Source organism: Passer montanus, unplaced genomic scaffold, assembly GCF_014805655.1.
Source record: "Passer montanus isolate IOZ18808 unplaced genomic scaffold, ASM1480565v1 scaffold24, whole genome shotgun sequence".
Lineage (NCBI taxonomy): Eukaryota > Metazoa > Chordata > Aves > Passeriformes > Passeridae > Passer > Passer montanus.
Window position 1 is genome coordinate 1,635,837 of NW_024367037.1, and position 16,499 is coordinate 1,652,335.

General features: G+C 40.7%; 1 protein-coding gene across 2 annotated transcripts; it reads right to left on the reverse strand.

Annotated features, from left to right (window-relative positions):
• Positions 1 to 148: 148 nt before the first annotated feature.
• Positions 149 to 16,488, reverse strand: BAG1 (BAG cochaperone 1). Of its 2 annotated transcripts, XM_039710974.1 has the most exons (7): positions 16,233 to 16,482; positions 12,325 to 12,453; positions 12,103 to 12,185; positions 11,275 to 11,388; positions 10,649 to 10,756; positions 5,980 to 6,042; positions 149 to 3,548 (listed from the first exon to the last, which is right to left on the reverse strand). In XM_039710974.1, exons 1-7 carry the CDS (start codon positions 16,273 to 16,275, stop codon positions 3,459 to 3,461), a joined length of 630 nt encoding a protein of 209 aa, XP_039566908.1. In that variant the 5' UTR covers positions 16,276 to 16,482; the 3' UTR covers positions 149 to 3,458. The 2 variants fall into 2 exon arrangements, with proteins under 2 accessions (XP_039566908.1, XP_039566909.1); XM_039710975.1 differs by lacking the exon at positions 11,275 to 11,388 and having other exon boundaries at positions 16,233 to 16,488.
• Positions 16,489 to 16,499: the final 11 nt, after the last annotated feature.

The window sequence follows — 16,499 nt, forward strand, 5'->3', positions numbered from 1 at the left end:
TGGAGGCCCCAGATCACGGTGCCCTCCGGGAGGCCCTGCCCTCTGCCCTGCACAGCACACACAGCACCAGCCAGAGCCCAGTGTGCCTTCTCCACTAAAATACAGCCCAAATACAGAATTTAGTGACTACAACATGACCGAGGCCAGCAGAGAACTTTCCATGTTTTATTTTTATCTTTTCATTTATCACAGTACAATTGTGAGTTAACCAAATAAAGAAAAAAATAAAATCTAGTGCCAACTTCCACGGTGTCAAGTGCTCCACTCCAAAGCATGAGTGTCCATTAGAAGTCAAAAAGTGTTGCTCCAGGTTCACAGCGACATTACCTTCCAGAGGACTTGGTCATGGAGGATGCCATTATAATTTTGTGCTGTTTCCAGAGAGCAACTCATCCCATGGCTCCAGACTCCACATCTCCCTGAGTTGGGTTTTGTTCTTCTCACACCAGCCCACGGGATCTGGGAGAGGAAACGGGCCAAGGGCATGTGCAATTCAATTTCCATTTTGATAAAAGACAAATCCTGCGGTACAATTTGCCAGGATGGCAAATCCAAGGTCTGTAAACACAGCCAGAGCAACACAGCAACTGGAGGAAGACGATGGGTAAGTGCAACTAAGGCAAAAGGGAGTAACTTCTGTCTTGACGTGATCATGGCAGATTGTTGGGCTGAGGAAACGACTCAGTAGTGAAACAGGTATCACAGTACACCTGAACTACAGAATCAGTGAGACTATAGCTTAAGCTTGATTATTTATATTTACAAACTCTGAAGAATATTTAAAATCACATCTTCCTTCCCCTTCCTCCCACAACTGCAGTCTGCTGCACTTTTGAAAAGCACAGACGCTGGCTTTTACTGAATTTAAGGCTATTTTGACCAAAAAATGTTTATGACTCTCCTCTCCAAAACTAAGTATAAAAGGCAATTCACTCTAGAATGTCTTGGATTACTCTAAATATAACCATCTGTTTTCCAAAACAAATCAACTCATTTTTATATTTGGAAGACAAAACAATTTATACTGCAGAAGTTGGGTCTTCATACACATACTTTTGTCCTAGAGACCAAACCACATAACACTGCAAGGTAAATTTGGCTCAGGACACCCACCCTCTGCTGGATACAGATGTGCTGGTGGGAGAGGTTCACCATCACTCTCTTTGCCTCAAAGTACCAGACCATCAAAAGATCTGCTATGGAACATCCTGAAGTTAATCCACCTTGCTCCGAGACAGGCTGAGGATGTACTCACACAAGCACATCCAAGGAAGCAGCAATTTCTGGGAAAGACTGTGGGGAAGACGATGTCTGCCTGTAAATGTTCTCACCCAAGAGAGAAAACTGCACAGGGGTAGTTAACCCAACTACAGCTGGGTTTAGCAGAAATGGACACAGTCCTAGCCATGACCACAGCTCTCAGTTCTCTCCATGGGCACAGGGATTCCTTGCTTATTGTACGTGCACCTGTGAAAGCTCAGTGCATTAGAGAGCCCACATTTGGGAGGGTGAGGAGCCTTTCCATCATAGGAAAGTGGCTGATTTTGCGTTCCCTGAATTAGGCAAGTGTTGCTGGTGGTTTAAGAGTCAGCTGAATCTGCTCCAGAAGCAGCCACAGGATAGGCAGGGCTTCACAAAAATGACTACAACTTGATGCTTCCTCCTCTTAACCTTAAAGTGCTGGGGAAATGCAGCATGGCAGACTAGTTAGCCTAGGGAAAAATCTTCCACAGTCCTACCATACCAAATCCTAACATGACAGATAAGATTCCTAGGAGTTTAGACTATTAAATCCTCCACAGATGCTGATAGGAGAATTTCATAAGGAAAAAACAGAAGCTGGGAGTAACTGGTTAACAGCAAAACACATGGCAACTCAAATCCTGGTATGGTCAACCAGCATTTTTAGAATGTAAGTGACCCTCTGTAATGCACACTATCACTTCATTTGTTTAATGGCATTTTTCACTAAAAAAATGTTCCTCCAATTACGAACATCAAAGACAATACTGTAATAATAACACTTAAGGTATTATTTAAACTTTATAACTTATCAGAAGTTAAGATCTTTTTATGTACATTTCCTATTTTTATCTTGAAAGCGACAGCTAAACTTAAAACATATGGATAATGCCTCACTACCTAAGGGCCAATTCCAAACATTCTCAGTCTGACTAATTTGGGATGAAGAGTTTATTTCTTGCACAGAAAGAGGCTCCTTCCCAGACCCTGCTTCGCTGGCTGCTCTGTATCTGGCTGACCTCCCAATGAGGAGCATCAGTGAAAAAGCAGCTCCTGTACATTTATGTTACCTACAGGCTGACATGCTCCACAGTCTGCTCAGAACCTCTGAGCAACCACTGCAAAGTTGGCTGCACCCACTCAAAGTTTGTGTCTCCTGCAAAAGCTGACTTCTCACCTAACAGAGAAGGTTAAGCACAGTACATATGTGACTGCAAGACTCAGCCATAGCCCTCACACAGATGGCATTGCTAAAATAAACCTGTGTCTCTTCGCAACATGTTATAAAAATTCACTGATTGCCTTAACATACTGGGATAATCACTGCATTTTCCCATTAAATATAGCATCATGAATTCAGTAAATTCAGAAAAAAGTATTAAAAAAACCTTTCAAAATAGCTCCTCAGTTATACCTTGCTTGAACTGAACCCTTGGTATTTGAGCAGCATGAATAATCTCATTTCATTTCTCAACATAACTCAAGACAGAACACAAATAATAAAAATACAAATAATCTATAAAAACCACAGTACATCAGAAATCTGTGTAAAAAACATACATCTGTATCAAGGAGCTCAGTAACAACTTAAAGCACCACTCAAAATTAAGTACCATACATGTTACAGTACATTCCATTTATTATGACAATTTAAGGCTAAAATAGGTACGACTCCCTTATAGTCAAGCTTTCTTATATTTATAAATGCATACAAACATTAAGTAGATACAAATGCGTAGGGGTTTTTTATTGCTCTGAACTGTCTACTAGAATGTTCAACTTTCCCAGATGTTGTCTCAGTTTGCCTTTTTCAATCTAGCTGTAGTCCTACAACTGCAACTTATGGCACTTGTACGATTATAGATCTTCTTTGATTTGAGCTGTAAATAAATTCAAAGATATATCAGACAAAATTGCCCACCACTGAAAACTTCATAACTTAGTTAACTAAACTATCTTATTGTCCATAAGATACACAATTCATCACAAAGATTAGCTCAGCCATTCTTCAGGAAGGATTTCTTTTCAAAATAATAGTTCTAACCAAGCGGCAAACAAGACAACCAGCAAGAAATGATTGACTGGTGCCAGTCTAACAGACTGGGCTTTGAGGGGAAAAAAAAAAAAGGAAGCTGGATATGTGCTCCAAAACAAAGAGCAAACTTTTCTTCTTGCTCATAGAGCAATTATGTTTCCTAATTATGTAAGGCGATGCCTCATTCTGCCAGTGCCAAATTCTTTGACTGTAGCTTGTCCATTTCTTGACCAATATTCCCTTCAATGGTATCACACTGGGCAAGAAAAACCTGAGAATAAAAAACAAACAAATGTTATTAGATACACAATTTGGCACTGGGAGGTATTTTTGAAGAACTGAAAGTGCAGTTTCTATAGTGAATTTGAGATGTCAACTCAACAACCACTTTCCAGTTGTTTCGGCAAGAGCTTATCCACACCTGTATTTACCCAGAATCCACCAGAAACGTGACACTGGATAAGGCTAATAAGGATAATAGCATGGCTGCCCAACCAATCCTGATGCTGACATATTTTCAGTTGATCCAAAGCTCATAAACAACAATAGGAAACACAAAGGTTCAGACAAGTCAGTGCTTCATTCAGTTTAGAACATGACTTCTAAGTCCCTTTCTAAAACACATACTTCAGAGACCAAGGCTGGGAGGGACAAACCTGCTCAGTCAAATTTAAAACAAGCAAGATCATTAAACCAAGATCTTTTCTACTTCTCAAGACTACAAGGCACCATTGAACCTTCATCTTCATCAGTAGCTGGTGTTCCTCAAAAAACAGAAGGCTCCATTCCAAAAAAAGCAATCCACAGCACCTTACACTTTCTTAGAATCTGCCCACGAGTTCTCACAAGTAGAGTAACACAAAGAGAGCAACTGGGAGCCAGCAGCCCCTGGTCACTTTGCTCAGCCTGTACACAGCACAACATGCCAGCACTTTAAGCCAGTGAACTGTTTTAGGCCAACCCCAAGGAATGCAAGTACACTGCACTTCCTGAGAAAGATTCTCCCATTAGCTATTCACATCTCACTTTTGTTTTTGATATGTCTGCACCAGACTCTGACAGTCAAACCAGACATTTCATGTTATTTACATTAAGATGACAGTAAGAAAGCACTTTCCTTCTAGAGCAGCAAGCTGTTGTGCCATGTGAATGTTCCTCAACCATCACACTGCTTTGAATCATCTGTTTCCAACCAATCCCTTGAGCTGTCATCAACTCATGGCTGTAAGAACTTGAGTGATGAAAAAATGAAGGTGGTAACAACTGCAGTTGCTGGCTGCTACTCTTTCATATTTATCTTCCCACCCTGGAAGATGTGTGACTACCAGCAGCAGAAGGCAGTTAACAGCTCCCCCTTGCTTTCATGGACATTTAAGAATAATAAGCATAACTTAAAAGCACTGTTTTCTTGTTCTTGCTCTGGAAAAACAAACTGTTTGTCTGGTCTGAAACCCCTTAGAATTCTTCTGGAGTCCTCAAAGGGTTCATAATGCACAACTGCATAATGCTGTGCCTACAAAAGCACATAAATAATTCTGATCTTTGCTCAACAGAATCCATTATGCTTACACAGCAGTTCTTAAAACAAAGCCCCACTTACTTATTCTGTAATTTCACCCAAGAGTGGGGATCCAGTAGCTTCCATAAAGTTGATAGCCACCACTCTATTACAAGTTTTGCTGCATTGGTGAGGCACATGGAATCAAGAGTGTGTTCAGAACAACCACATAACACAGCCACACACAGCAACCACCTTCATTTCCATTTGCATTACCTGAACTTATGTCAATAACTGAGTTCAAAGTGCTTTGTCTCTAAAGCTGTAACTAAAACCATTTCTCCTATGAAGTACTTCTTGGTGGGCCTTCCTTTAAAATAGATGGCTATTCTAAAAACCTCGTGAAACATCAATGGGAGGTATTTAATAAGGTAACAGCAAAAGACAAAATCATTCAACTCTGTATATGAATGCAACGTACTTCCACATTTTTAGGAGCCCATCCTAGCACTAAAGTTAGCACAATAGAAATAAAAACAGTAATACAAGTAGCATTACCCTTCATTTATGTAAGTTTGAGTGAAGGGAGCTAAATTCCAGTATTTACTAACAAACCTTCAGTTTTGTAACAAGGTTTCTAAGAAAACGATACCTAGGAATTTACAAGCATCATACCACAGCAAAGCAATTAAACCCTCCATCCCCAGCACAGCTACTCTGCTGTACAGATCTTAAAGACCTACTCTGCAAAGAAGGCTGGTGCATTGCAGTATAAGCTAAATTTTCCAAAGAACACCTCTGGCAAGGTCAGGAGTAGGTCAGCAGGAGTTACAGTTAACTGCATCCTTGTGCCCAGACCTCAGGCATTACTCCAGTCCATCAAGATTCAGAAAAGGAGGAATGATCAATCCCGTTGTCTTTACAAGTTATCAGAATTATTTCACATCATCAGGCAGCCATAAGACAAACCATTAATGTAAATAACAAACATTATCTGAAAACAGCATGACCTATGAAAATCTGTATTCTGTGTGCTATTTTGTATGACCTCAAAGGGAGATCATACAAAATACCAATGTAAGAACAAACACTGAAAAAATATAAACAGCTCATTTTCACAAACTCTTGGTATAAAAGTGCTCAGCATTTATGGACAAAAAAAAAAAGGAAGAAAACACACCAAAAACAAACTAAGAAAACTCACCTGGACCCTCTTCACTAACCCCTTCTTTTTCAGTTTGCAGTCACTGAAATTCTCTGGCAGACTCTGCAGTGAAATAAGCAAACAAGATGATGAAGGTTAATGTTGAAATGAACACATTAGACTTACAGCAAAAACTGGAATTATCAAAGAATCCTCTGAATAGGCATCCTGAAAATGTCATGCCTGCTCAGTAAGGATGATTACACAGGAAAGAATATATAAGAAAAAGTTATTAAAAAGCCAGGGATGCAGCATGCTGACTGCAAAGAACCGGGCTAGCAAATCTACCATGTGTCTTTAGGGAAAGAACAGAAACAGACTAAACACACTGCTTTTTCTTCTGTGGTGTATGTTAACTGTTCTTCAGAGCTTTTTCAGAGACTATAACATGAACAAATTTCTTGCAAATACATTAACTCTACCACTTGCCATCACTGAATGTATCATTAGTAATGCAGCCATTCCCAGTCTAACCTGTACATCTGATCATCTCTGCAATGTACTCATGGAAGGCAACAGATGTGAAGTGTTACACGATGTCAGCTTTTCATTTAATTCAAACTGCATCATTTATTGTACTCCTGCCACCCATTATGTTCATGCATGTCATCCTGGCAAGTGCTACATGCTTTGTCTTTTCCGAGCTATGTCAAACTGGGGTGTTGCTGAGGAATGGTGCTCAGGTTTATGATTTTTTTCTTAACGGGCAAAACACCTGTACAGATTATTATCATTATATAAAGTTTATGTGAACGTTCTTAAAAACACTGTGTTCTCACTGGTGAAGATGTATAGAAATCTTGTGAGTTTCTCACTAGTTTACCTTTTATTTTCCACCCTAACTCCAGACCAAGAATACGGGTTTCTCTAACCTAATCTGTTTCATTTCAGCCCAAATGTGAACACAGCTGGGAGGTTTAGATACATAAACTTTTGTAAAAATCAAAATACAAACAACAAAAAAACGGTGTTCTTTTCTTTTCGTGTTCAGACAAATGGATTCTACTCTCCCTGTTTGTTGCCCATGCTGTGTGCACTGGTGTGAGGCACTTCAGCTGAGCTGTGGGCCGTGTCACCTCCCTACAGGAACACTCCTTATCTCCTCAGAGGTATTTCACTGGTGTTTCCCTCTTGAGCCCTAACAGCATGGTGGCTGGAGTAGAAAGCTACAACCTAGTTTCCATTACTGAAACTTGGTAGGAAAGTAACAAAAATTTTAGTCAGCACAGAGGTTAAGGGGGGATGAAGTGGAAGATGGAAATGGGTGGAAAGTTGCCAATCCAGATATAACAATATGGAAAATTATACTGAGAAAATGCAGTTGCTGCTTCCTGGATGGAATGAGGTCAGCATGCCCGACTTCCCACAAATAAACACTAAGGGGGCCTAAAGAGAGGGTGGACTGGAGACACCACGACCAGGGTCTGTCCAAATCCTGCAAGAGGGGGAACATGGTGATACCTTGTAGCTGCTAAGCCATGTAACAGCTGTCAGCCAAGGAAGGAAAAAGATTTCCTGCTGCTGAACCAGCAACTGTGGCGAAATCACAGACGCCCACCTCCATTCCAAAGTTTACCTTGGATGCAATACTGATGTATGGCTCCAGCCTCAAAGGTCACCTCAGATGTAATACAGATGTAACACTGATGTAATTACCCATACCTATGAGTCAGTAGCACTATCAATGTCCTCAATACTGATAGATGCAATTTGACAGATCTGTTGTGAATTCATGTTAACAAAATCAGTGACTGGTATTTCATAAGAGGAAGCTTTTTTCTATTCTTAGAACAATCTGTTCTCTGCAATATTGTCTTTCTAGATTAAAAAAATCTGCCATTTAATAGGAGACCATCTTGAAGACAAAGTGAGTGCTGACACTGCAATATTGGTGAAAGCATTCGTTAAATCAGAGCTGGTTCACAGGTACATACTGTCGTGACTGTGGATTCAAATCTTCCTACTGAGCTCAGAAAAACTTTGCTTTTTCTTGAAAAAGCCTTTTAGATATTTAAAAAACTGATCCAGATGACCAAGTAAAGCATTTCCCGTATTCTTCTCACTGAGATTTGTAATAAATAGTGTGTTTTGACTTCTATTCCTGGATCAATTGTTTTCACTGATGAAATTAGCAGCACATCTGTGAATGCACACACACAAATCTTCAACTATTGAACAAGACTCAACTGCATTCTTCCTGAAGAAAACTTCTAAGATCTGTGGCTTATGGCAATGTCTGACTGTGTCAGACATAATTTTTAGATGCAGTGAAAGCAGTAGCTGTTTAAACACATTTATGTTACAACACTTAAGTTACAGATGCTCTACCCAAAAGCATCCCTTCATGACTTTTCTTTCACACCTCTGGCAGTGGCAACACTGTATTTTTTCTCTCACACCCCACTACTGTATGATTATAAACTTACTTCTCCACCTTCCAAATCCCATCTTTTAAATTCACAATTGTTGAATGCATGGTGTCTAGTAAAAGTATTTAGTTCCAAACTCAGATCATATAATTAATGAGCTTGGTTGCTTCCAGTAAGAGAGTGAGACTCCTAAAATAGAAAGAGAACAATATGCAGGCTTCCTCACCCTTATCTCTCTGTAACCAACCAAATCTCATTTTGCATCAAGCTGTATAGTCTTGAGTGATCCAAATAACACAGAGCAGCTGAGACACCTTAATGAGTTGTAGCAATTCTGCCAAAGAAAAAAGCTGGAATATTTATAGTGTGAGCTTGCTGGTATGTTTGACTTCTACAACACATCACCCATTCTTCTCCGTCAGTCACATTTTTTTCCCTCTGAATTTTTTAACATGCTGTTGACTCAATCAACAGCACCTCTACACGTTCAATAGCATTTAACAGATGTGTCAAAACTAGCTTTTTACTTGGCTGCTGAAAAGAATGCTAATTACTTGTATAAACCAATTCTACAATAAGACAAAATACTTTACTGCTTTGCATTTCTATTTGGCATTTTTTACTCCAGCGGAACTCATTTATTGCTCATACACATCCCTCAGTACCAGTCTGTACTGATGCCTCCATACAGTGCACAACCACAGTGCAGCTGAGTGCTGCTGCCTCGGTAAGTTGGTGGCCTGTTCATCTGACCTGGTGTGATACCAGCACTTTGAACTCACACATTTTATGTAAAGATTCCACCTACCTACATGCATTTCATCTGCAAGATTGCACATTAGTCCAGTTTTCATGACACATCTCACAGCCAACTTTGTATATTGAAAGAAACAAATATGTGCCATGTAACTGCAATCACCAGCAACCAAACCCTTACTTAAAAAACAAACAAACAAACTTTTCAATGTCATAGGCTCTTATGGCTCTTATTCAATAAAGTAACAAACAATTACTACAGATTTTGGATGAATTAATTGTAATATTAATTGTAATTGTAATTAATTGTAATTAATTAGTCTTAGCTCTGACTGCTCCACTTTCTCAAAAAACAAAATACAGGTACTCCATTACTTCCCAAATCTAAACACCAAGTCACTGATTATAAGTCTTCCAAAACATTGTACTAGACCTAAAATCCCTGTCCAGTACTATTTAGAGTATTTTGGATAAGGAGATACAGCACAGCATGCTTTCTGTTTAAACCATGCAAAAAGTAACAGAATTAAAAGTAAACTTGGGAAATTGAGTTTGGGTTATTCAGAAAGCAGTGAAACAGTTTTAAAAGGCAGCATGCTGTGTTCCAGAACTGCACCCAGAATACAAGTACTGAGTTTTTTCCCAAATAGGATTTGGTATCAAAACTTGAAGGGGTCAACCCCCTCCAATTGAGACAGTTGTTGTCACCTTACTGATATTTTCATGACAACGCATAGTAAATCTGCCACTTCAAGCAGGAAATCAGTTACATGAAGTCTTTATGTCTAACAGCATTCAGTAACTGTCAGCACAATATTCTCCTTTATACAAGGCACAAAAGGAAACAGAAATTTGAACACTTCAAAATACTTAGAATACAGCAATTAAAAAAAAAGTATTTAGAACTGTTGGCTATAACAAACAGCAAAGACTACGTTATCATCATAGGCTCACAAAACAAAAGCAGGAAATTACTTAGTAAGCTTCCCACCATTCCCAGGAACACATCCATATTACACAGCACTTAATGATGGCCAGTTCAAATTATAACTCTGATTTAGTCCACTGTTGAACTTTTACAAAGAGTCCATCAAATTAAATTACATTGGTTCACCAGTTATAGATATTTGCATGGCATATTTCTGGAAAAAAAATCCAACATAAGGTCACTGTACCAAGGAGGGGACCTAAGGACACCACTACCACAGAAAAGCAGCATTTTTCCTTCAGAGCAGGCTGTTATGATCTTGATATGCAACATAATTATATCATGAGGCTTACAGAGAAACACAGTAAGGAAATACCCTGCTTGGAGCAATTTTCTATTTATCTCTGTACAAGACTCTTATTCTAATCTACTATTGTACTAATCTCAGCTGCATGATACAGGAAGATGTATATTATACTCTGAAAATGTAATGTAAGGTTATGATCCACTAATGACTGTGAAGCACTTGGATAGCCAAAAATAGATTTCTTAGTACATTAAAACGTCAAATAAGTTTCTCTCGGGATTCGACCCTCTTCTGTGGTTAGTTACTTACAATGGCATCAATTTGTTCAAGGGTCTTCATGAACTGCTCTGCAGTTCCTTTTATTCTCTTGTCCAGCTGTTTTAGTGCTTCTGCTTGGAGATCCTTTGCTAAAAATCCCTGAAGAAGAAAAAACAAAATTATTCTATACCCTACACAATACTCACCTTAGAAAATCTGTCAATCCACAACAGCAGAAAACACTTTTACTATTTCTGTATTTTCAAGCATGATAGGGACTCTAATCTTAATCTGCATTCTTCTGGATTTTATCAATTCTTGACATGGTAAATGTAAGATCCACCAGGTTTACTAAAATGATAAACATGTAATAGGCCTTCTTGTTTGGTCTTTGAGAGAACTCTAAGTTTGTCCAGATATAAAGAATGTAAGTTATCCCATATGAAACAATATTTACCTTTCTCCAAACAGTGCCATGTCTCTATTTTGCAAACTCATAAATGGCATTTGGAATTCACTAAGAATTATTACTGACTCTTGGACATTTAGGAAGGGCAGCTATTACTGACTACTCAAAACCTCCAAACTGTTTTGTTTGGGGTTTTTGGTTTTTTTTTACATAGAAATATCTACAAAACTGCTTTGCAAAGATATAAAGTGATACAAAACTGGCATACCTTCTGGATACTTGTGAACTCTTTATTAACTTCCTCTAACTTATTAGCTATTTGCTCCACTGACTTCTCCAAATCTTTTAACTTCTTTAATTCAGCCTCTTCTTCTGGACTATTCTGTGTATTCAAAAGTACAACATTCACAACTAAGGAACAAATAAAGATACAATGCAGCTAAAAAGCAGCAGTGCTGATACAGACATAAAGGCTTCTGAGGGTTTAGAATACACACTACACTGTGGCTATTCTTTCCATATTTCAGTAACTCCCAAATCAGCTTCTTCCAAAGCTTAATTACAAATATACTTAAATCAGCAATGTATATAAACACATTTAATGAGATTAATTTGAAGGAAAATGGAAAAGAGCAGTTTGTTTTTTTTCTTTTTGTCAACTTATCATTTCTAAAGTATAGGCAATATTTACATCATAAGATTTTTACCTCATCCTCAAGTTGCAAAGCCAGCCACAAATCATTTCACCAGAAATAACCTAGATGATCAAGACTCAGTAGTAACAGTTGGGAAAGTTTTTTTAAACCAGAAAAATAAGATGAGCAGATAATGTCATCAGTGCACAGAAAGTTCATGAACACTGACCATAGATTAGGCAGAGTTCTCTCAATAATGTAAAGCAGAAGCGAGCCAATAATGTAATTTCAGAAAGGTACAAACTGCAGTTATTTGCAGTGTAACATGAGACTGAACTCAACTCTGTGGATAGGTATACAAAATTAGGTTAATGCTCCATCTTGTTTCTGTGTTCAGCAGCTGACTTAGTGACAAAAATGTTGATAGTTTAAGGGGAAAAAAGGTCAAAAGCAATGCTTACCCTTTTCCCAATCAACATGACTTTGCAACCATTTTTAACACCAAGTGCTGATAATGGTTGTTCCAATTCTTTCAGAGACTTTCCTAAACGAAGAACGAGAGAGGAAAAAAACAGTTTAAGTACACTTAGTGGCATAAGAATTTCTTTTTGAAGACATTCAAAAAGAATGACACCTGATGAAAGCTCATAATCTATAAGAAATATGGCAGTTTTATAAATTACCTTTGTATATCAGTTTCTGAAAAGGAACTGGAACACCAGTGACTTGTTCAATAAGTACAGCCATGTCCTGTAGTGTAGGTTCACCATCTTCTCGTTGAGAAGCAACTTGAATACTGTGCTTTTCATTACCTAGTAGAAAAACAGATTAACAGTAATACTTATTGTAACCTAGAAAATATTACAGAGAGAATCCATCTCTAATATTTATTATCATTAATGCAGAAAGTTCTTAAATGACAGGTTCTTATGTAGAATCAGAATTTTCAATCAAATTATTCTACCTTACTTCCTTCCTCTTGAAGTGACTGACCTCAGCTGAAAATTTTGGTTTACATTGGAATAACCTGAAGAGTTTGACTGGGTGCATTTTACTGGCGTAATTTAGCTCCTGCTAAATATTATTCCCTATCTCTTTTTAAGAGTACAGATGGTGTCCAGACATCCCACAAGCTAAAGTATGAAAGCCCACACCTTCCTGATGTATTCCATTTCCTACTTGTAGGAACTTCTAATGACATGAGTCTTTGGTATCTGAGACAATTTGCTCCCTTCTTCTCAAACATGAGAAACAAGCAATCATTGTCTACCCTGTTTCACCTCCACCACCAACCAGAAAGAATTCTCAGAGTACAAAAACTATTTCTCCCCATATAGTACTGATAAGCAGACATAACCACTTGGAGAAGTCCCAGCTTATCTGTCACCTTCCACTTCCTATTCAGACTCCCTAAGATTACTTACATGCCATGCTAACAGGAGGTAGTTCTTAGGGGGAAAAAGGAGTATGCCTATTAATATCTGCTTTGCAACAGACCCTTTCTACAACCCTCTGCTCCCACACACATAAAGTCTGTCAATCTGAGAGCACCCACAGGAATCAACCACCTCTGGCTGCAAGGGAAATCAAAACAGGCATTTTTCACTCTACAGGAAGAGAGAACTTAACACATACAACAGAAGAAAAACTATTCTCATACCTCTAATTTAAAGTGCACCTATCTTTTAAAAAGGAGTGCTAGAAAAATTGATTTTAAAATGCTCAGCCTCTCATAGTCACATGACAAATGACACTGTAGCCTCAAATATTTTAAAGCTCTAACAAAATCTGTTATTCCAAGACAATTTTAAGCTAAAGATCACATTATGTCCCTCTCACCCAAGCATTTTCCATGAACAGCCCTTCTTATCAGTTTGTTTTGGGGGAAAAAAACAAACCACAAAAGACAACCTCAATATATTTCAAAAGGTCATGTTGATATATACAACTGCTTTGTATAAGGGCTATGCCCATGAGCAACTGAGAGAAAAAAAAAACCAAACAAACACTAACTGTGGATGAAGTTTGTGTAACAATAGAACCAGTTTAATTACAAATTATGAGCACCACTTTGGACAGACTGTAAACAAATTTTACTGTAAAATCACAGCAGAGTGAAATCACCATAAGAAACAACTCATGGGTTGCTGCAGGTGCCAGAGCTGAGATTCCCCTGCAGCCCACAGTGAAGACCATGGTGAAGCAGCCATGCCCCATGGAGGATCCCACACCAGAGCAGGTGGATGCCTGAGAGGAGGCTGTGACCCTGTGGGAAGCCTGTGCTGGAGCAGGCTCCTGGCAGGGATCTGCAGACCCATGGAAGAAGGAGTCCACACTGGAGCAGTTTGTTCCTGAAGCACTGCAGTCCTTAAGAGGAACCCATGCTGGAGCAGGGGAAGAGTGTGAAGAGCCCTCCCCCTGAGGAGGAAGGAGCAGCAGAGACAGTGTGATGAATTGACCAGAGCCCACATTCCTCTGCACTGTTCAGGCAGGAGAAATTAGAGAATCAGGAGGAAAGTTAAGCCCGGAGGAAAAGTCGTTTTTTCTCTTTTAGTTCTCATTGTTCTACTCTGATTTGAATGTTCATAAACTACAAGTTCCCAGGTTAAGTCTGTTTTGCCCATGACCTGGTGAGTGCTCTCTCCCTGCCATTCTCTCAAGCCATGAGTGTTTGTTGTATTTTCTGTCCCCTGCCCAGGTGAGGAAGGGAATGACAGAGTGGCTTTGGTGGGCACCTGATGTCCAGCCAGGGTCTGCCCACCACACTTGCAGACTGTCAAGTCACACATGTGGGTCTACTGCCGTTCTGTTTCTCAGCCCTAATTTCCATCTTTCCCACTTTCACTCAAGCACACAAAACTTTACTAAAAATGTTCTGCCAGCATCTGACAGCTGCAGGTGTAAATCACACAGGTGAAGCCCAAGCTGAACTAAGGCTTCTATTTGCTGTCTGTTAATGACAAAGCCATTATCACGTAAGAAAAGAACTGGAAAGACAAAAACATTCTCAGACAAGCAGGCTGTTGCCAAACAGCAAGACATTGGAATTATAAACATATAAAATCATTAAACTGCTGACACCTTTGCAAAATGAAAACCCCTCAGATCAAATGCCACTCTCTGAAGGCACCAGGGAGCACATGAATCATGATGACTCAAACAAATTATTCCACAAAATTCCCCACCAGAGACTCTGAAATAAAACTACCAGGTGATAAAGGAGACATTTTAATGAAACAATTTGAAACACAATTTGAAAACATGAATGAGCAATCAGAAATAAAGAATAAGCTTTAGAGATGGAAACAACATTACCAACATAGGGCAAAAGAACCAAAGGCAGAACTTATTATTCAATTTTTTTAAAAAATACAATAAACAATTACTACATTTTGCTAACAAAATTCAGCAGAACATCTTTCTGATTTAATACCTTACTATCTTCTTCATTCCTCTACTGTCTCACTTAGAGCCATTTCAAAATTTAACCATGGTGTTCCCCATCTTATTTGTAAGAGCTGTGAAGTCCAAGCTATTCTCACCCCTTTACAGCAAGGTTTGATATTTGTTATATATACATCTTCCCCTCCACCTTCTTCTCATTCCTCTGGTTTTTTTTAAGGGGCAAAAAAGCCCAACTCAGCTGGCCTTTGAGTGACCCACTCCATCAGGCTGACACCCACCTGTCCCACCAAAGAAACCACTCTCTGTTGCAGCCTTGCAGCTCACTAGCTGCCAACACCTAAGCCTCTTCAACAAACCAGAAGAAAGCCTATTGGGTAGCACCTGCTGTTACCATGCAGTGCTGACTTCAGCAATACATTTCGTCTAAATGAAGATTACCCAAAGAACAGAAACACAGAATGGATCAGCTTGAAGGGACCACAACTGGTCCAACTTCCCAGCCCAAGCAGGGTCATCCTAGAGCATGTGGCACAGGATTGTGTCCAGACAGCTCTTGAATACCTCCAGTGAGGGAGACCCTTTCTGGGCAAGTTGTGCCAAGGCACAGTCCCACAATAAAGAAGTTCTTCCTCGTGTTCAGGTGGAACTTCCTGTGCATCAGTTTCTGCCCACTGCCTCTTGTGCTATTGCTGAGCATCACTGAGAAGAGCCTGGCTCCATCTTCTTGGAATCCCTCCCTTCAGACATTCATTCACATCAACCTCTGTCACCTCTCCGTGAGGCTGAACAGACCCAGCTCCCTGACCCCTTCCTTTTAAGAGAGATGCTGCAGTCTCCCCCAGATCCTCGTCGCCCCCACAGGACCTCTGCTCTGCGCTCCGCGGCCAAGGCCGCCGTGTCACCTGCTCCCACCACCACCCTGCAGCACACCTACGCCCGGCACCCAGCTGGAGGAGACCCTGGCAAGCCGCGGCCAGTACGGAGCGCAGCCTCACGGCAGCAGCCGGGACGGACGGCAGGCAGAGCGGGGCCGAGCCCCGCCGAGGCCGCCCCCACCCGGCCCCACCGCGGGTGCAGCCGCGGCCCGCCCGCCCCGCAGCGCCCGCTCCCGGGCGGGGATGGCGGGCACAGGCCGGGGAGGGCCGGAGCTGAGCCCCCCGCCCGTGCCCCTGCCGCGGGCGCTTACTGTACGTGACGGTGACGGTCACCGGGGCTCCGGGCGCCGCCATCTCGCCCCGCCGCAGGAACCGTCGGCGGCGCTGGCGGGGCGCGCCCGGAGCGCGTCACTTCCGCAGCAGGAAAACGGGAATGCCGCTCTCCCGGGCCGCGCGCACCGCCCGGCGGCTCCCGGCGGCAGCAGCGGGGACCGGGGCGGGAACGGGAGCGGCTCTTCCCCGGCCCAAAGCAGGCTCCGCCTCTGGAGGACCCTCTGCACCCCGTGATAACCTGCCCC

Coding starts and splice junctions, on each gene's coding strand:
- BAG1 (XM_039710974.1), bottom strand. CDS start 16,275: ATGGCGGCGCCCGGAGCCCCGGTGACCGTCACCGTCACGTACA. Junction 11,389..12,102: donor TCATGTTGATTGGGAAAAGG/GTAAGCATTGCT, acceptor TTGAATACACAG/AATAGTCCAGAAGAAGAGGC. Junction 3,549..5,979: donor GGTTAGTGAAGAGGGTCCAG/GTGAGTTTTCTT, acceptor TTTTATTCTCAG/GTTTTTCTTGCCCAGTGTGA.